We start from the raw sequence: 16,745 nt of genomic DNA on the forward strand, positions 1-16,745 counted from the left end.
ACTAATGAGCATATTGAGTAACTGAAAAGGGTTTTAATAGGTAATTGCACGTTCAGCTTGTTAAGCCATGCAGCTGACGGGGAGCAGAGGAAACACTATAGACTGGCAACAGGGGAAGGGACGGAGTGGAACAACCAACATGGAATAGCCAACATGGATTTAGGAGAGGTAGATCCATCCATCCATCCATTTTCCAAACCGCTTATCCTACTGGGTCACGGGGAGTCCGGAGCCTATCCCAGAAGCAATGGGCACGAGGCTGGGAACAACCCAGGATGGGGGGCCAGCCCATCGCAGGGCACACTCACACACCATTCACTCACACATGCACACCTATGGGCAATTCAGTAACTCCAATTAGCCTTAGCATGTTTTTGGACTATGGGGGGAAACCGGAGTACCCGGAGGAAACCCCACGACGACATGGGGAGAACATGAAAACTCCACACACATGTGACCCAGGCGGAGACTCGAACCCAGGTTCCAGAGGTGTGAGGCAACAGTGCTAACCACTGCACCACCATGCCGCCCCGTGCATCTGTATTTCACTGGTAAATATGACCAGTTACATTTTTCAATGTATGACAATGTATATGTTTAATCGGTTGCAGTGCAACATTTTGAACCATTAACTAAATATTTCTTGAATTAATTTTATGTCTGATTAGCATGATCAAATACACTGGCCCAAGTGCTGAGATTCTGGGTTGGCTGGGAGATGTTCCCTCCTGAGCTCAGGGTGGAGATTTCCGGGGCAGCTCTTCCCACATCTGTCACATGCTTTGAAACACTGAAGCTGCCAGCTCATTTCAAAACTTACAAAGACTTTGAGGAAGCACTTGTTTCTGCCATAAGTAGTTCACACACTGGATTTTAACTTCCGTATATCAGACAGGTGTATTCTATCCAGTAGGCCAGGTCCCTTTGAATTTAGTTTATTTTTCCTCAGTGTCTACAATATTGTGCAGCAGTTGTTTTAATACATTTGTGCTTTTCTGGGTTTTCATTCTTAATTTGTTCATTGCTTTTACATTAATTAACCTTTTCTGTTTGTGTTCTGCCTTTGCAACCTGGTTTTATTACATTTATAAATTCAGAGTCCAGAGTTTAAGAATTGACAATGGAAAACAATATTATGTGTCAGGGGTATCATAAAAGTTACCTTTTAAAAACTGTTCTTTTATTGCCACAAAAACTAAAAAATAATCCTGAAACAATTTTTAACCATGCTTGAAAAAGTACTACAGTATTTTTAAACCTTTAGATAATGGTGGGTATTAGATATGGTACAGTGCAGCTTCTGTAACGTTCTTGTTTTCTCACTTCAATGTCCAGGCTCTAAATGGTGCAGAATTGTGACTCAGGCAGGAGAGGAGATTGGAGGGGTAACACTTCAGTCTGGATCAATCCCTGATCTTCCAGTGAAACAAATATCTGGAAGAAGTTTAGAACATGCTCTTAGACATCTCTCCACATCCCCTCTATTACTGTATGTGAACAGAATGAAATTGACACGGTGTTAAATTATTTGTAACGTATCTAAAAGTTTTACAATACTGAACTGAAACTGTTCATATGAAAGTGTTTACCACTGATTGTACTAGTCACTTCTGCCTGTGATGTAAGAATTCCTGATCATGAAAGTTGCAACATCTGCATTCTCCACACCTTTATCAGACCAAACGCTTAATGGCAGCTCATATTGCTCTACAGCTTCCCTAAAGCCTTTCAAGACTGTGCTTGCCATATTGTTTCCAGCTACAGTAAGGTAAACCACTCATCTACTGAATCCTTCCACTCCGCCATGCACAACAAATCTCCACCTGTAAATTTTGAACACATAAAAAAAAGCTTTATTGTAGAGTTATTTTCAAGACAAGAATGAAATTCTTCATGTCAGTAGCGACATTCCTGTCTCTGGTGACTCTTCCTATGAAGTCAGATCGAGAGCGCATGGAGAGGTCATGAGGTCGCTGGAAAGGGGTGTGTGACGCCCCCGATATCTTTGTAAGAGGACGAAGGTTCAAGTCTTTGGAGTCCTGGTTCACCCTGTCTTGCTGTATGGCTGTGAGACATGGACGCTATCCAGTGACCTGAAACAAAGACTGGATTCCATCGGGACTGTGTCTCTTCAGAGACTCTTTAGGTACCTCTGGTTTAACTTTGTGTTGAATGAGTGGCTGCTCAGGGAGTCCCAAATGAGTCCCTGCATTGTGAGGGAGAGTCAGTTACGGCGATACAGCCATGAGCTGCGATTATTTGAGGGTGATAAGGCTTATGGGATCCTCATTGCTGGACCAGGCCAAGGGGGCAGCCATGTAACGCCTTGCTGCGGCAGATAGATGGTTATTCTAGAAAAACATTTGCTTCCTTCTGCTAAGACTGGTATTAACAGCAGGACAATAATGCTCCTTCTTTTCCTTGCTCAAAACCTTTCTTTCCGTCTGCTTTGGCCTGGTCAATAGTTAGTGATTAGCCATCCAACTGGATACATTGCAAGAGGAGAGTGTTGATTGCAGCTGTAGTTTTTAATACTGTTCCTCATTAAATATGATTTGATTCAGTTCATGAAGTCTTCTTTTTGTTTTGTGTTTGCAAATTTGGCTCCATGCAGAATCAGGCAGCAGTATAACATTTTTGTTTCATAGTAGGGTGATTGGGAGGGGGGGTGGCTCTAAAAAAGTTATGAGAAGTGGGCAGGACATGCAGTTAGTTTAATGCCACAGCATGTGATAAATTGTCCCATCATCATTAAAAAACTCAAATAACTACTTGCCAATTTTTTCAAGATTGTAATGGATTTGTAATAGGGGTGTAATGATTCTCCAAATCCATGGTTTGGTTCAGACCTCATGATTTTTTTCATGGGGGGGGTGAATAAGAAAAAAACAGAGGTAAGCAAGAAGGGGCTGACTCCAGCAGGGTGCAGACCATTGAATTTGGCAATCATTTGAAGTTCAGGGTTTATTGAAACTTCATCATCATCATCATCATCATCATCATCATCATCATCATCATCATCATCATCCATGCGTATCCTTTAAGCAGCACTGCTAACATAAAACCTAGACCATTGTCGCTTTTCAAACATGTTTGTGCTTATTCTCTATGTTGTGTTTCGTCAAATATATGGCATGTCGTTTTTAACGCAAATGTTACCTAGTGCTGCAGCACCACCTTGTGGGCTCTCTTTTTATAGCATGTAAACTGTTAGAAAGTTGATCACTGCATGAGCATCAGCTATGGATAGGTGGTGTTAGCTGCACTGAGCTCCATCCTTGGTTATTTCTGTTTATTAAAGTAACATATATAAGTATTTGGTGTCTAACAACAGCTAGACACAGCTGGGAACACCAGGATTCCACACGAGGTAAATGAGGGGGCGTGGCACAAGGGAAGATCAGACGAGCAGGGTATGACACAATCAGTCTTTGCTGCATTTACACAGTAAAACAGTAAAAATACCTAACTATAAGCAAGATGGTAACACTTACTGTTAAAACATTCCAGGGGTCCATTGTTGTTACTTTGACTTTGCAGTTCACGTTACATCATAGAAAACTCTTAGTCAAAAATAACTGCTGAACATTTTCACAATAATCCAATCTAGCCTACTCTATACGCATAACAAAAAAAGTATGTATCATCCGGAGAGATCACAGAGAATGGCATTTTCCCAGCGTTAAACTTAGTCAAAAAGAGCCCGAGATACTTCAACCCATCCAGGCAACAATTATTGTAACATGTCCCCACATATGACGGATGACAGGGCACCCTTGGTGGGTGTGGGGCTGACTTTGCGTGTTTGTGATGAGCATGTTGGTGGGCAAATTAATCACAGGACCCCAGCTGGTATACGGAAGTTATGGTAATGCCCTTCCCTGGTACAGTATGCACGATAAGACAACAACAGTAATTTCTAGCAGTTATTACAAAATGCTGAAGCCTGCTTTAATTAACATTGTCTCAGAAAACCCCTGCTGCCCGTGGCCACATGTGTGGGTGTACTATATGTCACAGAGAGGGGGGGAATCCTTAGTGGTTAAGTCTGACTGCTCATTCCTGCCAGGGCAGCCTGCAAGGACGGATGACATTCGAGTATTTAAAATTCTCCTTAATTCTAGTTGACTAGATATTTTATTCTAATTTGAAATAGCGCATTTCATGCTAATTTAAAATAACCCATTAACAATTGCTTCTAAAGTTTTTCTACCTATAAAGCTTACAGATTGTATACTTATTTAAAGTAACACATTTAAGCTAATGAGTTTTATTCTTGCTGCCTAAATGTTTGGTTCTAATTTAAAATTTAAAATTTATTTAAATAGGATTATTTAAGTAGGACAGATAGTATGGAAGGTTTTACAGTTTTTGATATTTTAATAAAACAATGTTGATATCACTGCAGTCACAACTTTGATGTGTCACTCCATCTGCCCACTGTACTGTAATACTCTTATTAAAGAATTTTGAAATAAATGTTGTCTTTTTAGTTCAGGTTAGCAGGCTAGCTAACATCTTGGGAAAAAAAACAAAATGGCCTCATTGTATGAGACACTGATAAAATGGGAGAATATGTCATGTTGTCAGCTCCGTAGAATGTCAACTCCATAGCTTTTCTGTCTGACAGAGGTGGCACTTAAACTGACTTAAAAGAGTTGACAACTGCATATAGAAAGTCATTAGAATAACAGACACATGTGCTAATTAGCTATCTAACATTTATAGTTCATCTCCCAATTAAGGTCCAACTTGTATTTATTGCTTTAATCTGCACTGTAGGCAGGCATGGCTAGAAAGACGCAGCGTCACTGTCAGCGGAGGAGCAAAGAAATGGGAACAGTATCAAAGAAAGAGAAGAGAGAAATTAAACAAGTGATCCAGACAGCAGAAGGGAAACCCTTGAGAAGGAAAGACAGAGATGGTAGAAGAGGGTTCAGGAGAAGAAAGTGAGGCAAGTGGGAGACCTGGGAGAGAGAGAGCAGAGGCGTCAGAGAAGGTATTGGAGGGATGCTCAGAGAAAGTCTAGAAAATGCAGGGCTATGCAGAATGCAGTGCAGCAAAAAGACACAACCCCAGATAGTCCACTAGAGGACAGTATTGAGGAGCCAACCAAGAGCAGACGAGCTCTTGCAAGTGAGAGGGAGAGAAAAGAAACTAGAATGACACATTCAAGGGAAATAAGGGCTTTAAAAGAAGCTAACAAAAAATTATGATTCACAGTTGATGGTCTTAATTTTCTCTGAACATGGGATGACATAAAATTGTGATGGTTCTTTGAGCTAACAACAGATTCCCCCCCCCTCTCTCTCTGTCTTTTTTCTCTCTCTCAGAGCACCATGGCAGACATGACACTTGTTCGATTGCTGGTCATTTTGAATGAATACAACAGCGGAAGAATGGAGCTACACAAAGGGATTCCAAACTCACTGGAAGAGCTTATCGATGAGCTCAAGAATGCATGTCGATTAGAGGCATACATAAGGCTGCAGTAGGATTTTGGGAACATGTTTGTAAATCTGACCTCTACAGTACAACAGTGACTAGGGATCTTACAATTCTCAAAGTAATTCAGTTAGTTGTGATACCACAACCGTTGTCTTGTACCCAGTGGATCCCTCAGTAAGTAGCAACACTTCATCTGGTCTGGACAGTGATGCCTCCTCAGTGTCTGCACTGCAATTGCGAATGCAATTAGCAGCGTTGACTGTTAATGTTTATACATTTTGAAAAAAAACATTTGTGTTAACATTTTGGATGAAAATATGTTCATTCCACAATAAATAATGTTTATATAAAGAAATGCATTCTGAGTATAAATCAAAATGTAATTAAGTTTTTTTTTGCCTTTACATTTAAATTATGAATACCATAAATCTTTATTTGATGCAACTTAAAAAAGTTAATTTGCTCAAACATTCAAAAGTGGTTTATATCAAATTTATAATTTCAGGTTAGATTTAGTAGAATATTTACATTAAGTAATATAGCCAACACATTTACTTTGATTTAGAACAACTTTAAATATATTTTTTTGTTTCACCTTCAGAAATTAGTTTACATGAACTTAAAAATTTAAAGGTTAGAGTAAATGGTTTATTTACTTTATGGCAATGATAAAATATTAGCTGTGACAGATTACTTCAATTTTTTTTAAGTTGAGCCAGTGTTATATTTCTTTCACTGTAAACCATAGAGACGCTTATGTGTGAAAGATAGATCAGCAGTTTCTGAAATACTCACACCAGCCCATCTGGCACCAACAAACATGTCACAATGAAATTCACTTAAATCAGCTTTTTTCCTGACTCGGGTCTTTGATGTGAACATTAACGGGAGGTCCTGACCTCTATTTGCATTATTTTATGTATTTATTGGCTGATTAGATATTTGCGTCAATGAGCAGATGAACACGTGTACCTAATTAAATGGCCAGTGAATATACAACTTACATTGCGAGTAACAGGAGATGTTATATTTTTGCAAATGACAATGTAGCCCACGGACGGCGGTAGGTCCAATCACTCAGGGATATAACCCCGAGTATTTTATCCCCGATGCCAACTTTCCTTCACAAAAAATGAAAATCAAGCCCCAGGTAACCTAGAAACTCCCCTGATGTAGCCTTAAACGATACGTTCCGTGGGCGTGTTTTAATTTTTTATCACATTTTACGAGAAGCTATAAGGAAGAACTGAATTCTTTAGCCAGTTTTCCTGCATAGAGCATACACTTCCAATATTTCGTAAAAGTTTTAATAGTTAACGCTCCAGTTATCCATCATTTTACACACTGTGCCCCCTGCACAGCGAGTTAAACTTCCCGAAACGAGGAATATGTGAAGCTTGTTTACTATGGGAATTAAATCAGTCATACTACTTTTAATTTTACCTGCTGGTAAGTTCATTTGTTTCAGTCTTCCATTTCGTATCTAATTTATATCGAATGGATTTGTAATTACAAATGCTTAACAATATACACTACATGGAATTGTAAAGGCGGTACCGTGTAGAACAGAAGTCGGCAACCTTTTTAAAGCAAAGAGCCATTTTCATTTACAAAGAGCCACAATGGGTAAAGAAGGGGGATTGAGATACGATTCTTTTAAATGTGACATGTGTATTTATGTATTTAACACAAAAACTAAAATTAAAGTACTTACAAAAACTATTATAGAAAAGCTATGGGGAGGCATCTCCGGTTTAAATCTCTCTGACGCGTAACAGCGCAAAGGTGACTAACAGTACAGCGCTGATTAGTTCTGTAGCGATAGTCTTCACAATCATCCCTCCTTTCGTTTGGCTCTGCAGTCGTTTGCCCTTCGCTCTCCACTTCAGTGCTGTAACGCTGCTGAACGAACGGTGTAAAATATACTCGCCACTCCGAACTCTGCTGGCTATAATATGTAAATCGGAGAAAATATAATCATTTTACGAAGATCTGGGAAGGTGTGGTGACGATTTACTACAAAAAGTATATGAACGAATTAGGAATCCCAATAAACGCTGAAGCGTACATCTAGGTGCTTAAGAAAACTCCATTAAATATTTAACCAAAAGCGTAATCTCGTTTTAGCTAATGATTTTGAGGCTCCATTCACATATAGTTAAGGAAATATCTAAACGAAAAATAATAATATTTACCCATAAATAAATGATTTATCTTTACGAAAATATTATAATATGTTGACATCTGTAGTCGCTCGAACCCATGATGTCAACATATTATAACTCGAACCCAGGTCCCAGCGGTGTAAGGCAACAGTGTTAACCACTGCAACACCATGCCACCCCAAATAGGAAGAATCACAAATAAAATATTAACAAAGATGTAATTTTACTATTAACTATTAGCTTTAAGTGTTCTGATCATTCAAGACCTTAACATTAGTCACTTTTTTTCTTCACTCAAGGAAGCAGAGTAAGAACTACTGTGTAAAATGTGTTAAACTGGACAATGTGTGCAAAATTATTAGGTCAGCGTGTATATTACTTGTATCTGCGGTCCCAACTTAATAGTTTCAGGACTGTTTGAAAGCAGAGCATACTTAATGTTTTATCTGGCTAGTTCCTGTTTGGAGTAAAACAGGAGACCATTGATTGGAACAGGAAGGGATCATCCCTAAACTGTTCCCACAAAGTTGGGAGCATGAAATTGTCCAAAATGTCTTTGAATGCTGCAGCATTAAGAGTTCCTTTCACTGGAACTAAGGGGCCCAGCACAGCCTCTGAAAAACAACCCCTCACCATAATCCCCCCTCCACCAAACTTTACACTTGGCACGATGCAGTCATGAAAGTACCGTTCACTTGGCGACGCCAAACCCAGATTCATCCATCGGATTGACAGACAGAGAGTGACCCATTCTTTCACAGATGTTTGTAGAAGCAGCCTGCATGCCTAGGTGCTTCATACACCTGTGGCTACGGAAGTGATTGGAACACCTGAATTTAATGATTTTGAGGGGCGTCCCAATATTTTTGGTACTTTAGTGTATATACCAACCGGTCTCCGTCAGCATATGCTCTATATTTACATAAACTTACATATCATCTTTATAAGAGAGACTACCCATAACAGCAGGGGCATCAGAAGCATTTTGAATGTGGGGGGGGGGACCCTCCCCCAGAATTTTTTTAAATGAATTAGATGCCATTTTCTGCACTGTTTTATGCGGAAAATACTGAAATTCTAAAATATTAAACTCCCAATAAAATTTTTGGATGCAATCATTTTATACTTGCTGATAAAATTACTAAACTCCCAATAAACTTATCATGACTATTTCACTGTTGCTGATATTATGAATATCAGCCGGTGGCACTCTGCACTATAACAAGCGTAGCTGTCGCTAGTAGCCTAAATTAGGCTACAGAAGTATTCTGCTTACTGACTGAAATTTCAAGTCACAACAGGGAATCAATAAATATCAGAGCAGACTTGGCCTCATGCGTGGCATTACAATATGGTAGGCTACTGGGTTTGGATGTAATGATGTCTAACATTAAGCTAGCTGATACATTTCCTAATATTGACTAGCCAGCTAACTGCACTAACATTTCCATTGGAAAAGATACCCCGTCCTGTGGAGAAATTTTGACTTTTCTTTTTCTTCTGCTTTGTAAAGAATTTCCTTATGTCCATTGTGCCTATTAGGGAGCAAATATTGCAAACAATTGATCATCAACCAAGAATAAGGCAGAGCTTAGGCTGCTACTAATATTTTATTGTTTAGTTTAACATTAATTTAACGTGGCCTAGGGTTAATTTCGAGGGCATATAACAATAGAGTAAGGTTTTAGCAAAAGTTGGACGTTGTGTGATGGCAATGGGGCTGGTGTTACCTCCCCCAGTATCGAGCAGTCTGCACCTTTACTGTCTATGGCCTGCACTGACGATTCACTGAGTTGCTGTCGGTAACCCGGAAAACCTGGAGAGGTCTTTCAGTCGTATTTGTATTCTCATTTCGATCAAGTGGAATAGATTCTTTCGCGAAGCCATAGAAAGAGCGCTGGGTGAAGTAATATTTTATGTTAAATGTGGGGGGGTCCATACGAATAATTATGAAATGTGAGGGGGACTCAGATTTAATGGCAGCGACGCCCGTGTATGACAGAGACTTATAGGTACAATATAAAATTATATCATTATATCTAGCATAACGTTTTTACTAGATGGATAGGTGATATTCATCCATCCATCCATCCATTTCCAAAACCGATTATCCTACTGGGTCGCGGGGGGTCCGGAGCCTATCCTGGAAGCAATGGGCACGCGGCAGGGGACAATCCAGGATAGGGGGCCAGCCCATCGCAGGGCACACTCACACACCAGTCACTCACACATGCACATCTAGGGGCAATTTAGAAACTCCAATTAGCCTCAGCATGTTTTTGGACTGTGGGGGGAAACCGGAGTACCCGGAGGAAACCCCACAACGACATGGGGGAGAACATGCAAACTCCGCACACCTGTGACCCAGGCGGAGACTTGAACCCGGGTCCCAGAGGTGTGAGGTAACAGTGCTAACCACTGCACCACCATGCCACCCCAGAAATGTGATATGTTTTTTGATATGTATTTTTTCATGTTTGTGTGTGAGATGGTGATATGCTGTCTGAGTGAGTTACACTGTAGCCTCACACCTCTTGGATGTTCTCCCACCTCCAGCACAGTGTGTGCTGCCTGGCTTACTTGTTGAAAGATACTGTATTACAGCCAGAAGAGTGAATGTCATATATACAGCTAACTTCACCACAGTGACAGGATTCTCACAGACAAGCCAGTTTGTGGGAAAGTCTATTTGTTACATCAGGCGATTTATTTACTTCTTCCATTTGATTTCTCCAAGGACTATTTGAGATCTTGTTATCATGAAACATAACCTGCTCTGGAGCAGGTTTGGTGTGGAGTATGAGCTACCATGATGATGTGTCGAAAAGCCAGAATTACTACTACTTACCCTCAAACTTGTCTGGCCAAGCAAGTAATCCGGCCTTGCAATACAGGCCCCTGGAGCATATTCCATCAAGATCGCTAAACAAATCTGCGCTTAACCGAATTAAACTGGCTTGAATTAGCATTGATTCCCACTTAAAGCTAAACCCATTCCATTAAATTGATTCTGCCTCACCCTGTTCATGTTAAAGCAAATTATCACGTCGTCATCCACCACTCAAAATTTAATATACAATCAGGCCAATAGTTTTCTGGAATTGTGACCTTCCATGTACTGTACAATTAAGATACAATGACAATAATATCAGCTGTAATCTAACTTTCTTCTGTAACGTGTGTTTATTTCATTTTGCAGCTTGCAGAAGTTTTCAGGTGACCATTGTGCTGAAGCCTGATGTAGGAACCGTAGGCGGCTCAGTGCAGTTTTTTGTCTCTACAGACCCACCTATCAGTTTATCAATACTATTATGGACTAAGAATGGCTCCGTTGTAGTTACCTTCACTGGTGTCACCAGCATAGGCCCTGACTATGAAGGGAGAATCAACTATGACGTCACTACTGGAACACTGGAGCTGAAGAATCTCACTCTGAATGATAGTGGCGTTTATCAGGTACAAATCACAGACTCAGGAGAATTGGTAACCCAGCATGTCAGCCTCGAAGTCTTGGGTGAGTTGCAACACAAGCTGAATACTATCAAATTCCATAATTGATATGTTATGTATTACAGTTATGTTATGCATTCTTTAAATGATGACTTGCATTGTGACCTTTGCTGAACTGCCCTAATTGCTTTAACAAATCAAACTAGCAATTACATACCAAGGACTAGGAACTACAGGGCACAGGTGAGAGGAAGGCTGTAACTTTGGTTTGAACATTGCGGGGGGGGGGGGGTTGAGGTCTCTCTCCACCCTTTTAGGGGGAGATGTTATTATTGGGGGGGGGGGGAGAGTTGTATCAATTATTGGTGGGGTTACAACCCCCCCCCCCCCCGGGAATTTATGGCCATGGGTGCCAGTCATGAACAATCACTGAGGGCTACAGACAGGGATAAAAACAAAGGCACAAACCAAGAACCAATAATGACATACATTAACATTAACTTGGGTAAATTCTAGGGATGTAACGATACACTCAACTCACGATTCAATACGATTCTGAGTTCACTATACGATTTTCTCACGATTTTTCAGCAGAATGAGCTGCAGACAAATTTATTCAAAAATATTCCTTTATCTTTCTAAACTGTGTAAAACATGTCCTCTTCTTAACAGTGCAACTGAAATTTTACGGAAGAGGATTAGGACCCACCAGGAAAATATTATTTGAATTCTGACTAGAAAAAAGTCAGAATTCTGAGAAAAAATAATATTTTTATGGTGGCCCTAATTCTCTTCCGTAGGAATTGAATAAAATACTGTTTAAAAAAATATCCCAAATCAAAATAAGTAGATAAAAAAAATCTTCAAATAAATAAACTAAGACTTGCATGTGCAGCTTTTTAGCGTGATTTACCATTTTAATAATCTTCGCTCAGCTCACTGTGGTGCCAGTGGACATGCTGAAGCGTGTTCGTTGTACTATTTGCGTATGTTATCAGTATTTTACAGTGTTTGCATGCAGTTTTTGTCTTGCCTGTGCTTTTCTCGCCATTTTCGTTTGTGATTAAAGATCGGGCGGTGCATCCATCCATCCATCCATTTTCTGAAACCGCTTAATCCCAACTGGGATCACGGGGGGGACCGGAGCCTATCACGGGAACCATCCCCGGGAAGTCGCCTACACACCGCAGGGCGCACACAGGCACACTCACACAACTACAGGGCCAGTTTTTCCAGCGATGAAGCTTCCCCTTCCTGTACCTTTTACTGTGAACTGTTTCTGCTATTTTGACATTCTCTACACCTTCATCACCTCTCACCCTAAAACAGTGTACAAAAGGCACATAGTTGGTGCATGTATATGGGGATGTTAGCAGTTATTTAAAATATTTTTTATGTATAAAATATGCATAGTTTTTTTTTTTACCGTGAAGGCCAGCCATGATTTTGTACCGCCTTCAGTCATGTTGTACCGGGCAGTCGCCTACACACCGCAGGGCGCACACAGGCACACTCACACAACTACAGGGCCAATTTAGGCTCACCAGACTCATTCATAATCATTCTCATGATTACTGTCAGACTCAATCATAGACCTTGTGGGACATTTTGAGAGAGAATAAATAAAATAAGTGAGGAGAAAAGCAAACAAGAACTGGGTGGTTTTCCAGAAAGTGGGTTTGGGATCTACCCTTAACTGCCACACCTCCTGCTTTCCTGGGATTCTCAGGTATGTCAAGCCCATCTTCTCGCTCTCTCTCATTTTGTTGTTTCTCCTAAGAAACTCCCATGATTTTCTTGGCCCTCATACTTTATTATGAATAGTCATACATGGATCTATACATTTTTAATTATGTTTATCTGATTTTGCGCAACTTGCCAGGTCTTCTATCGAACACGATCTACACACACAATCCACACATCATATCAGTGTTTCTCTAATCAATCCTCAGGGACGTCCAGACAGTGCATGTTTTTGCTGTCTTGCAATTCCCTGGGATGCCTTGGCGTCCCCTATGACTGGTTTGAGAAGCACTGCATTATATATATACAGTTTCAACCCATCTGTCAACGTAACCTGATAACCCACAATCCGATTGAAGGGGTTTGTACAGACTTGTATAAATGGAAAGAGAGAGATAAATGAATATGGCTATTTATTTTTTACTCACACATACATACTGTATGTATTTATTTATGTACTTATTCAACCCCCCTCCCCCCCCCCCCCCCGAAAAAACCTAATGTGTGCCACATGGCATAGGGCCTCATGCCTGAGATGCGTTATGTTCGTAGCAGTTTGACACTCACTCTTCAGGCTCCTTCATCTTATGTCTCTGATGTCTGGGAGCACTGGGAACTCAGAGGTTATCATCACACATTGTATAGCCTCTTGGTCACCTACTGCGGCGTTGCCGTGCCAGGCTGTGATGCAGTTGGTCAGGCTGCTCTCTGTCGCTGCGTTGTGTAATTTTGCTAAATGATGATGGGGGAGCTTGACTTCCTGTAGTTTCCTTATGAAATATAAGCTCTGCTGGGCTTTCTTTGTGTGAGCAGAACCGTGAACAGTCCACGTTAGGTCCTCGGATCTTGACCCTGAGATATTTGAATTTGGTTAGTCGCTCCACTTCAGTTCTATATATAGTATGTCTGAAGGGGTGTGTGCTTTTTTCCTTTTTGGAAGTCAGTGATTATTTCATTATCTGATTCTTGCTGAGAGTTAGGTCATTCTCAGAGCACCGTGCTGTTAGTCTCTCTACTTTGCATCTGTTGGGTGACTTGTCATCTTTAGCGATTAGGCCAAAGACACTGATGTTTGGAAACTGAGTATGCTTCGTAAAAAGATAATTTTTCTAAGTTTGACTGACGGGGTGATTCATCTGTCATCATTGATCGTTTCATGGACCTTGGATATACGATTTTCTTTCAGGCAGAAGAAGTTGGGGAAGCAGGTAGGGACCAGCTGGAAAGATTCTAAGTTTGAAAATACAGCATAAGGGAAAAAAGTAAAAATGACTCAAGGATGGAAAAAATGTTTGCACATCTAAATAAAAAATCTATTTTCCAGATCTGCGTATATTTTTTTTTATCTGGCATCATTAATAACTTTCTCAATTTTGGCACAAAGTAGGACAAGCACGAACTGCAGTAATGAATTATCTGATCAAATGGAAAAATATTATGATTAACACTGACAGTATAAATTCTGTAGTCACATTTATGTTACTATTAATGTTATATTTTAGCACTTTTCACTGCTCTTTGCTCTTTCCATTTCTTTAAATACATTTGACCTGCTTGTGGAAAAAACAAGATTGACATATAATGTTAAATCTGTACATCTTCCGACCTGGTGACCTGCTCAGGGTCACTGGGGGCTTGGAACCTTTTCCAGAAAGCAGAGGTATGAGGCTGGCTGCACCCTTGGCTTTTTGAGTCAGTTCCAGGCATGGAGGTTTATGGACAAGACCAGCCCATTTTGTCCTCATTCTGGGGGAACTTAAATAATGCTGATAAATTATGACGTAGCTCCAGACTTTTTATCCCAATAAATGTATTACTGACATTTCAAGAAGAAAAGAAATAATAAATAACATATTGAATTGATAAAGCAACCTGACTTTTTTGGTCCCAGCTGCCCTAGTTTGAGAAGCTTCCAGTTACGGCACCTGTACCTCCTGTACTTCCTGTACCTCCTGTACTTCCTGTACCACCTGTACCTCCTGTACCACCTGTACCTCTTGTACCTCCTGTACCACCTGTACCTCCTGTACTTCCTGTACCACCTGTACCTCCTGTACCACCTGTACTTCCTGTACCACCTGTACTTCCTGTACCTCCTGTACCACCTGTACTTCCTGTACCACCTGTATCTCCTGTACCACCTGTACCTCCTGTACTGCACTGCGCCCGCTCAGTTCTGACAAGCTACTACAATGACACTTGTGTTGCTTATTTGCAAGTTTGTCTATGAAGAGTAATTATGATCTATTGTATGTGTGTGTGTGTGTGTGTGTGTGTGTGTGTGTGTGCGCGCGTGTGTGTGCGAGAACTCGCTGGTTAAGATTCTGAAGCATTGTTATACAATTTAAAAGCTGTTGAATTATTTCATTTATGACCGGCTCATTTTTAAATTTCTCAAATTATTTTCACCAGCACAATAGCTGGCCCACCAGGAATTTTCCTGAGTTTCCTGATTGGCCACTCCGAGCCTGGTCAATGCTGAAAGAAAACAGGCAATTAACAAAATCAACTGGGGTAACATGTGGTTCAGTGGGTTAAGTCTCTGTGCCTGTAATCAGAAGGTTGCCGGTTTGAGCCTAGCCTTAGCAAAACAGTCACATCTGTGGCTAGGACCTTAACCCCAGGTGTGTGTGTGTGTGTGTGTGTCTGTCTGTCTATCAAGGAGAGTAAGTTGGGGGTAGGCAAAAAGAATTTATCTACAAGGGATCAATAAAGTGTTATTATATGTTACCTCCTTGATGTGTGTGGGCATTTTCATTGCAGCATTTTAAACAAGCAGCATCCCCAATGTTCTATTTGTGCATATTCTTGTAAACACAGCTTTTCCAGGCAGGAAAAGATAAAATTATTGGTCTGCTTCTTAGCAACATGCAGTGTGAGGCAGCTAAATTGTTCTTGAATGTCCGTTAATTAGTGGGAGATTGGGTAGGATGGTGAGAAGAACCACGTGACAGGGGGATGATAGGATGGAACAGGAGCTTTATCTGGATACAGGAGTGGAGACAGGTTTACTAAAATGGGGGAGAAAACCTAAGATGTGTGTGAGCTTCATCTGAAAGACATACAGTGAGGGATGAAAAGCAGGTTTGGGGTCTTGGAAAGGTCTAAAACAAGACAGGCTTATCACATGTCCAGGCCTATTACTCTGCGTAGTGCCACATCTCTGCTCCTGAGGCACATGTCTTACATTTAATTGTAAATGTGTTCATTTTGTAGCCAGACCATATTATTTCTGTGAATTTCTTGGGGATGTGACTGTCTTTCAGGCAGAGCAAGTTGGTGAAGCAGGTAGGGGCAGCTAGAGAGATTCTGTTTGACCTAATTTGACAATACAGCTTAAGGGAAAAAAATGTGTCAGAAGGTGTTAAGGATGAGCAAAGAGATGTTTGCGCTTCTGAATTAAAAAAAAAAAATCTATTTTCCAGATTTGACTGATGAGGTTTTTCATACTTTTTGGCACAAAGTAGGACAAGCCACAATGCAAAGCTTACACACATCTATCTTTGTGTTTAAACCTACAGAACAAGTATCTGATGTCAAAATACAAGCCAATGCCACTGAGCTAGTGGAGTTACATGACTCTACCAGCCTGACATGCTCCGCCTCTGGCTCCAATCTCTCTTTCCATTGGCTCAACAGCAGCTCTGACGTCATAGTCAGTGAACGAGTTCATCTGAGTGCTGACAATCGCACTCTCACCCTTAGTCCTGTTTTGAGATCCGATCAGGAGCCAATATACTGCAGGGTGTCCAACATCATTAGCAATAACACCAGCCAGCCTGTCACCTTTAACGTCAGCTGTGAGTTTGTTCATTTTGGCATGCATATGTTCAGAAAGAAATGACTGATTTTGAAAAGATTGCTTCACTGACTTAAAGAAGTTGCATGACGTATTTAATTAAATCGGAAAGATGGGTATACTGTTACTCTGACCCACTG

General features: G+C 40.6%; 1 protein-coding gene across 5 annotated transcripts in view; it reads left to right on the forward strand.

The window, feature by feature from the left end:
• The first annotated feature begins 6,724 nt into the window (after nt 1–6,724).
• The window catches only part of LOC125749671 (carcinoembryonic antigen-related cell adhesion molecule 8-like), a 28,250-nt gene continuing 18,229 nt past the window's right edge, over nt 6,725–16,745 (forward strand). For 4 of the 5 annotated variants that reach the window (XM_049027141.1, XM_049027142.1, XM_049027144.1 and 1 more), the window contains exons 1-3: nt 6,725–6,897; nt 10,813–11,127; nt 16,328–16,606. In XM_049027141.1, the coding sequence (XP_048883098.1) occupies nt 6,855–6,897; nt 10,813–11,127; nt 16,328–16,606 (637 nt within the window). In that variant the 5' untranslated portion in view covers nt 6,725–6,854. Of the gene's footprint in view, nt 6,898–10,812; nt 11,128–13,694; nt 14,015–16,327; nt 16,607–16,745 lie in introns of those variants that run through there. The other variant, XM_049027145.1, reaches the window with a different exon arrangement.

The sequence above is a fragment of the Brienomyrus brachyistius genome, chromosome 9, assembly GCF_023856365.1.
Source record: "Brienomyrus brachyistius isolate T26 chromosome 9, BBRACH_0.4, whole genome shotgun sequence".
Classification (NCBI taxonomy): domain Eukaryota; kingdom Metazoa; phylum Chordata; class Actinopteri; order Osteoglossiformes; family Mormyridae; genus Brienomyrus; species Brienomyrus brachyistius.